We start from the raw sequence: 16032 nt of genomic DNA, 5'->3' as shown, positions 1-16032 counted from the left end.
TGTATGTTCTTCTCACGAGCTCTACTTTTTCGGAACATATGGTAGATTCAGTAATATAAAATAAATATTTGTAGTGACGATTCAGAACGCTTATATAAATAAATAAACTTATAAATAAACTTAAATAAACGTATAAAATTTATTTGACTTTGGAATCACGGACTAGTAAAAAAGAAGGACTCCGCGCCGTGATATTAGAAAGTGAAGCACCGTTATGCTAGTGTGTGTGCGGTTACGGGGTATACTAGTTACACAATTTATTCTCCCATAAATATCATAATATATCCACAAATACTTTTATAGTATTGTTTTTACACATTATCACAACGCACGATGGCATTATTAAAATATTTTATTGCGACGAAAACTGATCTGTCACAGACGATGGCAAATCTCATAATGGCGGCCGATCGGCTTGTTTTAGTGTAAGTGTATGCGTGGGGCTATGTATTTACATGTTTACCGGCTTGTTTTGGTGCCTCACTGTTATGTAAGTGTGACACGGAGTCCTTCTTTTTTTACTCGTCCGTGTTTGGAATATTATTTTTTGCGTCAATATTTTACTTGTCTGACATATGTTTTTATTTTATTCAATTCAAATAAGCAACGCGTTTATTATGTTGTAACTTCGATAAGTTCTCGCCATTTGACATATTTTTTTGCGGTTATATCACATCACTATAATAAATGGGGTGTTAGAAAACGGAATTTCAGAGATTACCATGCACATAGTGGGTATAGTGTGGATCTTATTTGTTCGTAGTTTCGCAAACTCAAATCTATTAGACGCACGTAAACTTTTGTGACTTTTAATCATATATTAAGGATAATTGGTCACCGCTGCGATCCAACTAGATACCGCAGGCGTAGTAGCAAAGTGCGCCAACTAATACTACGCCCAAGTGGGCGTACTCGAGCCAGTCTCGAACAATGTGTGACGTAGACTGCCACGTGTTCTGTAAAGCTTTGCTAATAATTGAAACTAAATTCGACGTTTTGAGTATTTTTGTTGCGTGCCTTTACATATATTGTAGTTAAGATGATTTGCAAAACGATGAAGCTGTAAATGTTGATTTGAACTAGTGGCAATGAGTTTCGTGCCACTTCTTCTCATTAGAAATCGAATTCGAAAAGTTGACTTTTGTGAAGTGGCGGTAAATTTAAAAAGAAAACTTGACATTCATAAGTGTCACTTCCTTGACCTACATAAACATAAAATGTTTTTGATTGGATTTGATATGATTTATATATTATTCATTAAATGTATATAGAGGTAGGTTATTATACAAAGCCGGAACATTACCCGCGCAATAAATACTTCATTATGAGAACAGAAACAGCCAGCATTTAAGATTTGTTTACGATAAAACGGGGGGCGAATGATTTGCTACAAAGAGAACACAAGTAACCATAGAGGTGCGCAAAACGAGCAGTGAGACAGATAAATAGAAAGAGAGGTAGATATTTATAGCCGTGGGTGAGAGCGGTTCGGACAATGAGTCGTCGATCTGGTTATTCACAGCACTATTTTAATTTACACTAAATCCACACGTGTCCTGCGAGATAGACTAAAACGGTTAGTGATGCAACAAGTGCTCACACTTAAGTAGGTACTTAAAACCATTAGATTTCTATATTTTGCTACTTAATGAAGTTCATGAAGATGAACGCACTTAAGGCGAAGAGTAAACAGAAAACACGAATTCAAGGTGTTTTTAGACAAGTTTTATTGTGAAAATATAGCTATAGTTGGTTAAAGTTATCACTCCAGAATATTATGAACTACCAGTTTTCTTTGCAGTTAAACAAGTTTTTTCTCGGCATGATGCATTTGTTTAGTATATTACTCTCATAAAAGTTGTTTTTATAGCTTTTACTTTTTTTGTGTAGGTACATTTATTCAGATTAGTAATCAATAATGAGGATTGTAAGCAATTAAACTGTTTGCGCCTGTTAAAATGTTACATTTTCGACGCAAGAATTTTGAAAATATTGGCTTTGTTACATAGGAACCGTGAACTCATATCGCTCAAGGTCGCCGGCATTTATTGTCGCCTTAACACTAAAGACAGCATATAAAGAAAATAATGGAAGTTTTTTGCATAAAAGGCATAGAAATAGATTCCTTTAGAATTCTTTTTTATGTCATTTCTAATATACTAGATACTACTACCGCTTCGAAACAAATGGCGCTTCGAGAGAGAAAAAGCGGCGCAAGAAACTCTCCCAGCATTCTTTTTTTGCGCTCCTTTTAATAAAAATATACAATACTGTACTGTCATTGCTATTGCTATAAAATTATCATAATCTAATCTCAGGCTGTCGGATCTCTTAGATTTTCAGCTGTGGAGTAATAGGATTTACGACAGAGCCATTGTTTTTTATAAAACATTTAAATTTATTTATCGATAATGCCTGAACTGTGGCTGGGACTTTATTATAGAAGTGTATACATTTAACCTTACAGCTATTATGTATTTTATGAAGCCTACTAGAATTAGTTACAAGCAATTCCTTATTTCTAGTGTTATAATAATGAACTATTCAGAATCTCTATGAGGAGCATATTATGTCTATTAGGGTCTGTCGGGTATCGATAAAATTTGAAAAGAAACCGTAGTATTTATAGTACCAGCAACAGCTAGGGTTGCCACCCCTACTATTATATTTAAAATATAATATAGTAGGCGAAACTACTATCTTTATATATATAATTCTTGTGTGCGTGTGTATGTCACTGAACTCCTCCTAGACGGCTGGACCGAGTTTGATGAAATTTTTTGTGTGAGTTCAAGGGGATTCGAGGATGGTTTAGATCCACAATTGAACTACCTGCTAAACGGCTGGACCGTTTTTGATGAAATTTTTGTGTGTTCCAGTGAATTTGAGATTGGTTTAGATTCTCAATTCCGTCCATATAATATAATTCTCCTGCTCATGTGTATGTTAGTGAACACCTCATAACGGCTGGACCGATTTTTCAAATTTAAGACGTGTGTACAGGACAACGTCTGTCGGTTCCACTAGTATATAATATATCTTATCAGGATACAGCGCTTATTATATTCTGTGATGAACAATTTTGTAACTTAAAATTAGATTGTAATTATAGTTACGAAGGGTTCGTTACAACTATAAAAATGTATATCTGTAAAAGTTCAAAGCAGTAAAAATATTCATAGAAATTATTTAAAAATATATTGTAATTTTATCTTTATATTTTTTTTTTATCTTTATCTACTATATTTTTGGGTACTGAAATTCAAAAAGGTCTTTAAAAAAACCTGGCAGCCCTAACAACAGTTCCCGGTTTGCTAAATATTACATTTTAACATATTATATTGTAATTGAAATAATTTGTAAATCGATGTAAATGTAAATCTTGATATAAAAGAGTGGCAATGAGTTTCTTGCTAATTCTTCTCATTAGCTCAACCCTTTACGAAGTAGCGGTAAATTCAATAAGAAAAGTTTTTTTTTTGACATTCATAAGTGTCATTTCCGTGACCTACGTGAAAAAACTGATTTTGATTTGATTTTATTATTACTGTGTTTGATGCGAAGTACTCACTAGGTACGAATGAACTGATCGATTAGCATACGCGTCAAATATTTACACCTCTAATAGCCTAAACACATGGTCGGATTTGGTACGGCTGAATCATCGGACGCGGTCCGGTAGCGGACCATATTCGATAGTTCGGCCGGACCAAATCCCAAAATTACCAGTGGGAGGCTCCTTTGCACAGGAAGCCGGCTAGATTATGGGTACCACAACGGCGCCTATTTCTGCCGTAAAGCAGTAATGTGAGAGCATTATTGTATTTCGGTCTGAAGGGCGCCATAGCTAGTGAAATAACTGGGCAAATGAGGCTTAACACCTTATGTCTCAAGGTGACGAGGGCACTTGTGTCGCTCAGCATTTTTTGTTTTTCAAAATCCCGAGCGGCACTGCATTGTAATGGGCAGGGCGTATCAATTACCATCAACTCAACGTCCTGGCTCGTCTCGTCCCTTATTTTCATAAAAAAAATATAAGAGAATAAAAGACAGAGCTTTGATGAACACAGCCTAACAGACTCACTGATTTTGCCCACCAAATTAGTGAATAATAAGCTGATTTGCGGAGCACTAATAATCAAATCAAATCAAATCAAAATCAGTTTATTCACGTAGGCCACTAAATGACACTTATGAATGTCAAAAAAAAATTTTTTTCTTATTGAATCTACCGCTACTTCGTAGAGTTGAGCTAATGAGAAGAAGTAGCAAGAAACTCATTGCCACTCTTTTATATCAAATTTACAGATCATTTCAATTACAATATAATATGTAAAATAATGCAACAGACACACTCAAACGTCAAATAGTCAATGTCTTTCACGAGTAAGTCAAAAAAGTAAATGTAAATTAATACAAAAGTTATTGAGTACAGTAGCTGCATCATCTACATACACCATAAATAAATAAAGGTATTCTGTGAGCATTTTATAAGCGATTATAAATAAATAAATATGTATATATTATATCCATACATATACATATATATATAATTAAATCAACCAATGAAATTTCATAAAAAAATACACTCAACCCTTGAATAAAATTTAATTTCCTCTGCGCTCCAACTAGATACCGCACTACCTAAGAACAATAGCTTTTTTATAACGCAACTATTAGATGCATGTGTGCGTTGCATCTTGGCACTCAATGGCATCTTTCGAATTTTGTAACATACGGTTCGTGTTATTTTACATTGAAATTAATGAAATACGATATACTTACTGATGAAAATATTATGTGATAATCCCAGTGTCTTATTTCGTGTAGGTAGTATTATTTTTACAAAGTTCTACTACGCAAACTGTTTTAGTTTCAAATATCAGAACAGAACATGAGGCACGTCAACGTCACACATTGTTCGAGACTGGCTCGAGAGCGCCCACTTGGGCGTAGCATTAGTTGCCGCACTTTGCGATTACGCCTACGGTATCTAGACCAATCCTTAATCTAAGCACTCAACGTAGGTATAAGATTTATCAAAATGTCTATTTAATAAATTATAAACTCAAAACAGTTCATAAAATATTAACATGAAACGCTTAACATACCAAACATTTGCCACAATCTTATTCATATTTTTTTGTCAGAATATTGTTCTCAAATAGCTTTTCATTAAAACTTTTACCCCCTTATTCATAATAGTCTGCTATTTTAAATTAAATTGCCAAAGCTAATTCTCACTCTTGTCTTCTTCTATTGACTTAAGTCAGAATGAGAAAAAACACTCCTTAGCGGCTGTTTTAAGTAAGCGGACCATTATGAATAAGGGCGTAAACAATAACTAAAAAATAAGTTATTGAACAAAAGCACGTCTGAACAAAACAATGCACGTCCTATTTTTAAGGGCAAGTTACGACATGTCATAAATTTGATACCTGATCCTGTATTCAAGTCCCGATTGACAACTGGCTTGGATAAAGGCATAAAAGGCATTTATTTTCTCAAAATTGATTCCTTTAGAATTCTTTTTGATGTCATTTCTTATACTACTAGATACTACTACCGCTTCGGAAACAAATGGCGCTCTGAGAGAGAAGAAGCGGCGCAAGAAACTCTAATTAATACTACTATAATTAATAATTATTAGCGCCTTATCGATTTTGTTATAATATGACAAACATACAAAAACCAAAATGATATCTTTTTCTTATATTTCTATATGTTTATTATATATAATGAAAATGGTCTTTGTTTGCGGCTCAATCACGCCTAAACCACTGATCGTATCGACATGAAACTACCACCATTGGATGGGAAATTTATCGTTATTTTTTACTGTATTTGTAATAAGATGAATAAAATTTAATTCATTTTCTTTTAAAATTTGCCCCGCGAAGCTAATATAGCTATAGGTACTTACTATAAGTATAAATTAAAAATCTCTGTAATCATTAGTTATGAATAATTTCTCAATTAATTTATAATTCTATTTTTTATGTTGGTCACTGGATGGTTGTCAATCGAATTGTAGAAATGTTTCTTATTAAGTACCATAATGTTAATTTTTATTCGTTTTTTTTCACAAAACTTCTAGATCGGTTCACTTGTATAATTTTACTATTTTTTGTTATATTAACGATATAACAGCTTTTCATGATGTTGCATGCACAATGCATTGGCTGCTTAAAATGTTATTTCGGTTATATTCTGTAGGAAGATTTTAATAATGAATTCCGAAAGTGCATCGACAAACTTTTCATGTAGTAGGATTGGTAGTAGGTAAATAAAACACTTAGATGAACGCTCATACCATTTGAAATTCCTCCACCAGGGTGATATAACTTATGGCTTGTGAAATTACTGCCCAAATGAGACTTGACATCTTATGTTTGTCTCAAGGTGACGAGCATAGTTCTAGGTACCTAGTGAAGCTCATGAATTTAGGGTTTTTTAATAATCTTGAGCGGCGCTACATTGTAATGGACAGGGCGTATCAATTACCATCAGCTGAACATCCTACTCGTCTCGTTGCTTATTTTCATGAAAAAAGAGATACAATGTAGGCCTTAAAAATTTGTAATGTGTAAAATGTAAATATGAATCGGCTTCCTTTACTTAATTTTAACAAAATATGTAAAAAAAATTTTTTTCATGTTTCCGTTAGGCAAATAATATAAAATTGGACCATGTCATTCGTTAAGTCAGTTCGCAGACTGGCCACAACTTGTTTACAAATGTAACCTATACAGCCACAGTATGTGAGACTTGATGAGTCATGCTGTTAATACGTACCTGTTCTATTGATAGAAGTGCACTCTCCTTGTTTATGGTTTCGGTCAACAATTATTAATACTTATGTACTAACTTTTAACTAATTGTTTGGTATTATGACCTTATCATTATTTGTATTATAATTATGCTGACCCGACAGACGTTGTTCTGTACATCTAATATATAAAATTCTCATGTCGCGGCGTTTGTAGTTAAACTCTTAAAAAATTTTGAGTGCATATTGGGTAGGTCTGAGAATCGGACAACATGTATTTTTTCATCCCCCTAAATGTTAAGGGTGGTCCACGCCAATTTTTTTTTAAATTTTTTTATGTTTGTTTGATTATGAGTCAGCATTAAAATATACATACAACTTCAAATTTTCACCGATCTACGATCAACAGTTACTTTTGTATCGCAATTTTAATATCGGCAATACAACGTTTGCTGGGTCAGCTAGTAATATATAAAATACTGTTTTTTTATGAATTTGTCAATAATATGTCATAGGATCAAGAATTATTTCGTAAAATATGCTCCTTGTTGTTATAATGAAATTGTTTTACAGCAGAACAGTTAAACAGTGCGTCAATAAATTCTCTCATAGAAAATATGTCCATAGAAAACAAATTGGATAATTATGGGTCCCAAATCGAAATAAAAACTATCCTATCACAAGTAGGACTGAACTGCACTCCATGAAGTAATCCCCTTTAAAATCCGTTCATTAGTTTAGGAGATCACTGGTAACAAATATCAGCACACTGGATTTATATATGAAGATACAAATAGAATGATTTAAATGAGGTTTTTTCATTTGTGTGCGCATCACGGAAAAATTACCTACAAGATAGATTTCAATTTATGGAATAGGAGGACAAACGAGCGTACGGGTCACCTGGTGTTAAGTGATCACCGCCGCCCACATTTTCATGCAACACCAGAGGAATCACAAGAGCGTTACTGCCTTTTTTTATAAGTTCAATTAAGTCTTCTAAGTTTGTTTCCCTAGAGACTTGGCTCTTATCTAAGAAATATTGCGATATCTTCATATTTTAATGTTAGGTTTTAAGAAACAATGATTTTATAAGCACCACGTGCTTATTCATTTTTGTTGATTGTTTCAAATCGCGAGAATCAGCTAGTTTTTGAATATTTGCATGCCGATTTATTGGCAATTAAGTCGTGCAACTTTAAGAAACTTTGTTCAATCATTCAAATCAAGAACAGCTTTGCTCTGTCCAAATAAAAAGAAATTATCTTATGAATTTTTCAAAACTCAAAAATTGTTTACGAAGTTTTAAAAAAATAGGTGATACATTATAATTATTGTTATGATTGTTTGCATATCTCTGGAGGTCTACTCGCAAAATCGACAACAATACATTCGGAACGATACGATAATACTCAGAATATATCGCAACTATCCTACTCTAACAAATGTTCGAATTCTTTATCGTTTATCGTTACCATAGACTAATATTTTGATTTTTGTACGATGTTAGTGTGAATGAAATATGTTCAAACCTAAACATTATCTGTGCTATGTCGCTGTTAAGTGTCAAAAGTCAAAACATAGTTTAGGCGCTAAGGACTATGCCAGACTCTGCACCACCAATTTGGTAACATAAACACATAATGTAAATTTAAAAGAAATATGTAATGGATATAATATGACCATTTAAAATTGAATAAATAATACAAAAATTGCGGATAATAATTCTTCGTTGACTTCCTATTTCTCAGGCGGCCATTTGCATTATTTCTACGCATAAACGATCTAACAAAATGACTTAAATGACTTAGTAGTAAAAAATCCTGTTGAATAGTAAATCACATATAATTATTTTAATAATATTTATTAAGTATGTATATTATATGGCAAATATATCTATACAACTTGAAACGATAATAGCACCGACAGCCTAGAAGGTGTCGTTGAGATTATCGTAAAAGTGACGTTTGATTAATTGTGAAATTCGAATAATCGTCTCTGACATTTTCAACTAAGAGTAGGGTTAGGACCGACAATATCGAATACTGTTTCGTTCGTTCAATCATCGTTTCGACATTGATTGCGATGTAACTAAGAGTAGGATTCGACACGACTAATGCCACGATTTATCGAATAACGATTTTAAGAGTAGGCCCCCTGAACTTTCGACTGTTTCGTTTACTTTTTATTTAATTAATACTTATTTATTAATAAATTCTAACTCATGAAAAATTCCGTCTGTTGGTCTATTGACCACATAAAAATCCATTCAGTACTTACAAAAGTTTTAATATAGTCTTGTAAAAAAAATTATCCAGGAACCCTTCTAGTCCGACTTACGCTTAGCCAGTTCTTTGAGTTTACTGTATTCAGCCAAACACACGCCGCTGTGGATTTTTTTAGTCATAATACAAATGTATAATTATAACAATTAGGTGAATAAACTGAAGCCGACACGTATATTTTCCACTTTAGAGCCGTAAAATTAATTTATTAATTGTGAAAGGTGACAGGTTATTAACTTGAAGGTTGGCAAACCTCACCTATTAAATCAATTCTTAATTTTCACATAATGTTGCAATAAATGTTGATATGCCTTGACAATTGTGTAGGTACTTACCTAAATAAGTTAAAACTTGTGACTTGTATTAGAGCTATCATCTATCTATCGATATAATATATAAATATGAATTGCTGTTCGTTAGTCTCGCTAAAACTCGAGAACGGCTGGACCGATTTGGCTAATTTTGGTCTTGAATTATTTGTAGAAGTCCAGAGAAGGTTTAAAAGGTGAATAAATATGAAAATATTCGGAATAAAAAAAAAACAACAATTTTGTTTTTCCTTTGATGTGTCCCCCGTCATTCAGAAATCAAATTGAAAGAATAGTTTAAAATGAATAACTAATTAGAATCTTTGTATCCGTCTACATTTCTCAGGAGGTAAAAAACAAACTTAATTTTAGCTACCTATAGTTGGTATATTAACTACAGTTGTTAATTATGATAGAAATACAACGTTTGCTGGGTCAGCTAGTGTTGTAATAAATGTTGATATGCCTTGACAATTGTGTAGGTACTTACCTAAATAATTTAAAACTTGTGACTTGTATTAGAGCTATCATTGTTTAATATTTCTCACTCGCGTTTTTATATTGTGTTATGGTAGTACTTACGTAACTATTTTGTGTAGAACCAGTGTAGTGTGTCTGAGTAGTGACCTTGGCGCCGATTATTATTTGGTATTGGAAGTACAAACATACCTACTTATTTGGCAGGCCCACTCTGAGCTATGAGAATAGCGAACAGATTATGTAATTAGGGTTGTCACGTTTTCTAATAATAAAACACTTTTATAGGTAAGTCCGAGCCACTGTTCAGGCATTATCTATAAATAAATTTAAATGTTTTATTAAAAAAATGGCTTTGTCGTAAATCCTATTACAACACACCTGAATATCTAAGTGATCCGACAGCCTGGGACTAGATTATGATTATTTTATAGCAACAGCAATTAGAGTACAGTATTGTATATTTTTATTAAAAAGAGCCTAAAAAATAATGCTGGGAGAGTTTTTTGCGCTTTTTCTCTCTCGGAGCGCCATTTGTTTCGAAGCGGTAGTAGTATCAAGTATATTAGAAATTACATCCAAAAGAATTCTAAAGGAATCAATTTTGAGAAAATAAATGCTTGTTATGCAAAAAAAACTTCCAAAATTTTCTTTGTATGCTGTCATTAGTGTTAAGTGCGTTCATCTTCATGAGTTTCATTAAGTAACAAAATATAGAAATCTAATGGTTAAGTGTGACAGTACAATATTTTATATTTCAATGAGTTTCTTGCACTGCTGTTTCTCTCTCAGAGCGACATTTGTTTCCGAAGCGGTAGTAGTGTCTAGTACATAATATATTAGAAATGACATCAAAACGAATTCTAAAGGAATCAATTTTGAGGAAATAAATGCCTTTTATGCCATTTAATAGTAGAGTAGGTTCACCTGATTTCAGAGAGTAGGGATAGTTTTTATTATTATTCCTGAATGGCATGTACCAAAAAAGCCTATTTATGTATATATATATATATTATTATGTTCTATATATATATATATATATATATATATATATATATATATATATATATATATATATATATATAGAACATAATAGCACGCTTTATTATTGTTATAGCTATATTTGAATATATTATAATTATAAACTACGCCTACATGAAATAGAGTACTATATTCTACTTAAGAGTACGATTGGCAACCCTATATCTATTGCTCACCGTACTTTGTTATAAAAAAATACATCTGATTTATTTATGGGTATGTAGGTTTTACTTCTACCGTAAAGTCACTCCATCACATCTTTAAAATTGGCGCCTTTATAGAATATATATTTAGTTATTTTTATGAAGGAAAAACGAGCTTCAAATGAGCTAATAACAACAGCCCTACTAAACATCGACAAAAATATTGAGTCATGTTACCTACCATAAATCATTCAGCTAGTGGCAAAGTGATCACCGTCACCCACATTCACGCCAGAGAGGCGCCGGTAAGGAAGGTGTTAACCCTGTTATTTTATAGTACCCACTACCACAAGATGGACCGACAATCTGGTCAAGATTGCTGGAATACGTTGGATGAGAGATGAGAGTGGTGGAAATCTTTGGGGGAGGCCTTTGTCCAGCAGTGGACGTCCTTCGGCTGATGATGATGATGATGAACCGGCCATGTCGGCCCTCTTGGAAACTTCACGTAAGGAATCTCATTTAGTTTGGTGGTACATGGCAGAAGGATGCTTATGTGTACCAATGTACACTAAGGAGAAACACCACAAATGCAGATGGTGATAATAATAGCCAAGTTTGGGAGGGTCATGCGAAAATGGTATTCGGCGGCAGGAATCAGGTGAAAAAACTATTTGGAACACTCCCCGTGAGAAATACGTGTTTAGCACAATGAAGAGCACTGGATTCCCGACATTTTCAGCAGCTCTTTGTTTTCACGGTCAAATGGTTCGGGTGTTAGATATTGGGTGCACCAGACGAGCATTATGTAAAAGGCCAGAGAGCACCAGAATGTGGGTTTGAAATATTGCCAAAGAATATATTACGTACTAACTAAGTACGCGACATATTGGTTTTTTTTATGGAATAGGAGGACAAACGAGCGTACGGGTCACCTGTTGTTAAGTGATCACCGCCGCCCACAATCTCTTGCAACACCAGAGGAATCACAGGAGCGTTGCCTGGTATGGTATTGCCTTGCACTGTTAATGACCCCCAGTTTCTTTGTATTTTTCTTCAATATGTATTATAAATTATATATTAATCATTTAAATTCCCAAATATATTTTTAAGGTCGATATTCTTAGCCTGGCCCCTTGACATTTCTAATCAAACATATTATTATGCAAACAGTAGGTAGGTATTAGGTACCTACATTTTGTCTCAAATGCTTAATTTAAGTATAATGAACACAAATTTAGCCAGTATACTAATATAATAGAAATAATAAGTAGAATTCATTAAATCAACGGAATCAAAATCAACGGAACTATATTGGCAACAGTTAAAAGCGAACAAGTAAAAAAGGAACACTGGAATAATCGGAGCGAGATATTTATCGCGGCTCGACTACGCCTGACGCGGTCGCCCGTTTATGAGTCACCGAGATCCCAGAGAGCTTTGCAATGTGTACCACGCACGGGCTATCACCGATAAACAAAAAAAGGTTAAAATAATACCGCCTGTTCGCCGCGTGCGCAGGTTCACCGTACAGGTTTAAGAGGCAATAACAACATGGGACGCGGGGTGCGGGGGACCAAAGCGAGTTGCCATGGCGATGGAAAGAGAAAACTATATTCAATAATATGATGCAATATTATGGTCGGATTACGGGGTACACGTTTTGTAGGCGAATTTTGTTTATTGATGATGGTAGGTACTGTTGTCTGTTAAAAAGCCTTTTTTTTTAAAGAAAATAAAAATAAGATATATGATAATACGCCCTGCGCATTACAATGCATTGCCGCTCATGATTCTTGAGAAACCAAAAAATTCTAGGCGGCACTACAATTGCGCTGGTCACCTTGAGACATGTCTCATTTGCCCAGTTATATCACTAGCTACGGCGCCTTTCAGACAGAAATAATGTTAACACATTACTGCTTCACGGCAGAAATAGGTGCCATTGTGGTACCCATAATGTAGACGGCATCCTGTGCAAAGGAGCCTCCCACTGGTAAAAGCTATACTACAGCACATCATAAGTATTAATACAAATATTTCTCAGCTATTAATAGTAAGATACCCAATTTTTACGAGGTACATAGTAACATAGTAAAAAAATTACACAAAATATTTAAAAAATATATTGTGTAAGTACATATGAGTGTATGGTTGCCGACATTATCTAGAAGTAGATTATATTGTGAGGGAGTAACCTTTAAGAAGAGTATCATTTACTTATTTAAATTTAAAAATATATAATATGCTAGCTGACCCGGCAAACGTTATTTTGCCATTTTAAGTATTTGCAGTGTTCGACCGTTTTTTCTCAGACTTATTTTTTACATCACACTATCACGAAAAAGTCTTTTCATCTTTCGGGTTAATATTGACACTCATAAAAATGGCTTTCTATTGGGAGAACCGCGGCCTCAGACGCGCTATTAGGCACGCTCCCGCCGCCCGGCCGGCCGGAACCGCCGCAAACGCTACGTCCCGCAGTTTTTAAATGTGTAATCTCTTCGAAAATATTCATTTAAATCATATGCTGTAAAGAGCCACATAGATCTATATTAAATCAACAACGTATTTAAGGTATTTAATTAGATAAGGATTAATGCTGTATTGGTTAAAATCGCTTCGAAAATTAGCCATTATTTGTCGTAAAAAGTAAATAACAAAAAAAAAGTTATTGCGGGATATCCATATACCATAGCGGAGTTTTCTGTAGACATTTTCAATGTGTACAATACTTAGTACATAATTTTGATAAATCTTGAAGGGTTCAGCCTGTGTTTGCAATGTAAGCGGAAAAAATGTAATTATTTACGACATCACATTAGAAACCTCAAAAATAACAGTATTTCTCCACTATTTAATGGATGTTATTATACATATTAACCTTCCTCTTCAATTACTCTATCCATTTAAAAAAACCGCATCAAAATCCGTTGCCTAGTTTTAAAGATTTAAACATACATAGGGATATAGGGACAGAGAAAGCGACTTTGTTTTATACTATGTAGTGATATAGTATTTTTGTCACATTCATATCATATTTGACTTTAGACAATTTGTTGCATACTTATTTTAGCAAATAGAAATAATTATTTGTGATATGTAAATAAATGGGCAGAAATGTCAAGAGTTATAACGTCATAAGATATATTTTTGCCAAAGGTAGGTAGAAAAAAAAATTTAATTGCCAAAGCTGTACATTGGTTATTCACAAAAGCTTATTAATGCTTACTTATAAATGGTTAAGTATAAAATGTATATATGTACACAAACTTTATAATGAGAAACTTGATATAGTGGATACTGCTGTATATATAAAGGTATAATGTTATATGGTAAGCAAATGCTGCAGATATTGAATCAGTTTTTGTGATTAGAGGGTGCCAGAGTGACACTGTAGTCATTGTGCTAATATTTAAATTAACATTATAAATAACTAAATGTTAATGTAAGAATTAGTGTAAGAGGAAAAATTGGACTCAGATTAATTTTAAATTTGTTTCCATCACAGAAAAAAGTATTTTTAGTAGGTATAATCACAATTACTTAAATACCTTCCTATTCAATTTTAAATATGGATACATAACTAGCATTCTATGAGCTTTGGAATGTGTATTGTACATATTGGCATCAATTTGAAAATACCCAACAAAACTTTAAAATAAGTTACTTTTAATTATTGATTTAGTGGTGCATCATTTTTGTAATATATGAAAGCCTCATTATTTTACGTCATGAATTTGGTTTACAAAAATAACCTCTATTGCAAACAAATAAGATCTGTACAGTCAAAGAAGTAAGCCAGTCATATTATATTATTTTTCATACAAAAATTATTAGAAGACTTTAGTATTATTTTATTTACTTCATTATTTATATTTTGTACATAATACACAGTATTATCTTTGTTGGTCGCATAAGTTGACAGAAACATTCGAGTATAGGTACTGAAAAATGATTTTGATATTCTTTTTTAATGTATTTTGGTTTGAGCTGAAAGTCTTGTTACCAATGCTCTAAATAAATAAAACTAAACTTAAGTTGACAGTCACAGCACAAATAATAATTGAGTTAATTTAAAATTTAATAATTATTATAGGTATTCACTTTTATTGACGGACATTCACCTCATGACCCCCTACTTGACCTTTTAATTTTAGATCTTACTGTCAATTTGATATTTTAATTAATATTAATAATGTAAGCACCGATATTAAAAATAAGCAAAAAAATTCTTACCGCATCGTTCGATTTTTAAAAACCTTTTAAAACACTTTATTATTTTCTTATAAAGAATATTAAGCACTACAGCTCACTGAACTTTGCCTGCTGTACATAATATACTTTATCAACAATTTAGATCCACACAACCACACGCTGCCACAATCTAAACTTTATGACAATAATTTTTGTTCAGCTAACATGAAGAGTTCGAGAGGTAAACAAACAAAACAAAACAAAATGTGGCATGCTTTACTTCACTCGACAAGTTACGACTTGTTCATAAATGTTCTATCCTTATCAAATAATGAAAATTGAAAAAGGATGCACTATAGAGTATTCAAATTAGTCATTCATTAAATGTGACTTAGGAGTCATGTCAGGAATGACGTCTGTCACAAGTCATGTAAAAGTTCTACTGACAAATGACACAATCCTAAATCATAGATAGACACATACCTTAGAATATTAACGCTACAATATTCTAAGACACATACAATTAACATAATCCGATCAAAAACACTTTAGTCCGGTCAATATAGACATTTGAAATAACAAAAATTGCAGTAAAGCCAAATTTTGGTGGAGAGTTGGGGATTACCATTACAAATAAAGTTTTAAAAATCCCCATCGATCTCATATTGTGTGCTACAAAAGTTATTTGGGGTAAAGGGCAAAATTTGAGGTTTGTTGGATTTTTCTAAAAATGGTAAGTTTTATCATAATAAAACCAAAGATATATCTTAAAATTTTCTCTGCAAAAATGGTCGTTATGATTTTGGAACGAA

The 16032-nt window shown here is 33.0% G+C and overlaps 1 protein-coding gene across 1 annotated transcript in view; it reads right to left on the bottom strand.

Annotated features, from left to right (window-relative positions):
• The window catches only part of LOC126973712 (uncharacterized), a 44683-nt gene extending 29144 nt beyond the window's left edge, over positions 1–15539 (bottom strand). The window contains exon 1 of the mRNA XM_050821041.1: positions 15263–15539. Coding sequence (XP_050676998.1) covers positions 15263–15267 — 5 coding nt within the window. The 5' untranslated portion in view covers positions 15268–15539. The remainder of the gene's footprint in view (positions 1–15262) is intronic.
• Between the last annotated feature and the right edge of the window lie 493 nt (positions 15540–16032).

This window comes from Leptidea sinapis, chromosome 30 (genome assembly GCF_905404315.1).
Source record: "Leptidea sinapis chromosome 30, ilLepSina1.1, whole genome shotgun sequence".
NCBI lineage: Eukaryota > Metazoa > Arthropoda > Insecta > Lepidoptera > Pieridae > Leptidea > Leptidea sinapis.
The sequence above is the reverse complement of the archived record's forward strand: the minus strand, read 5'-3'. Positions and strand labels throughout refer to the sequence as shown.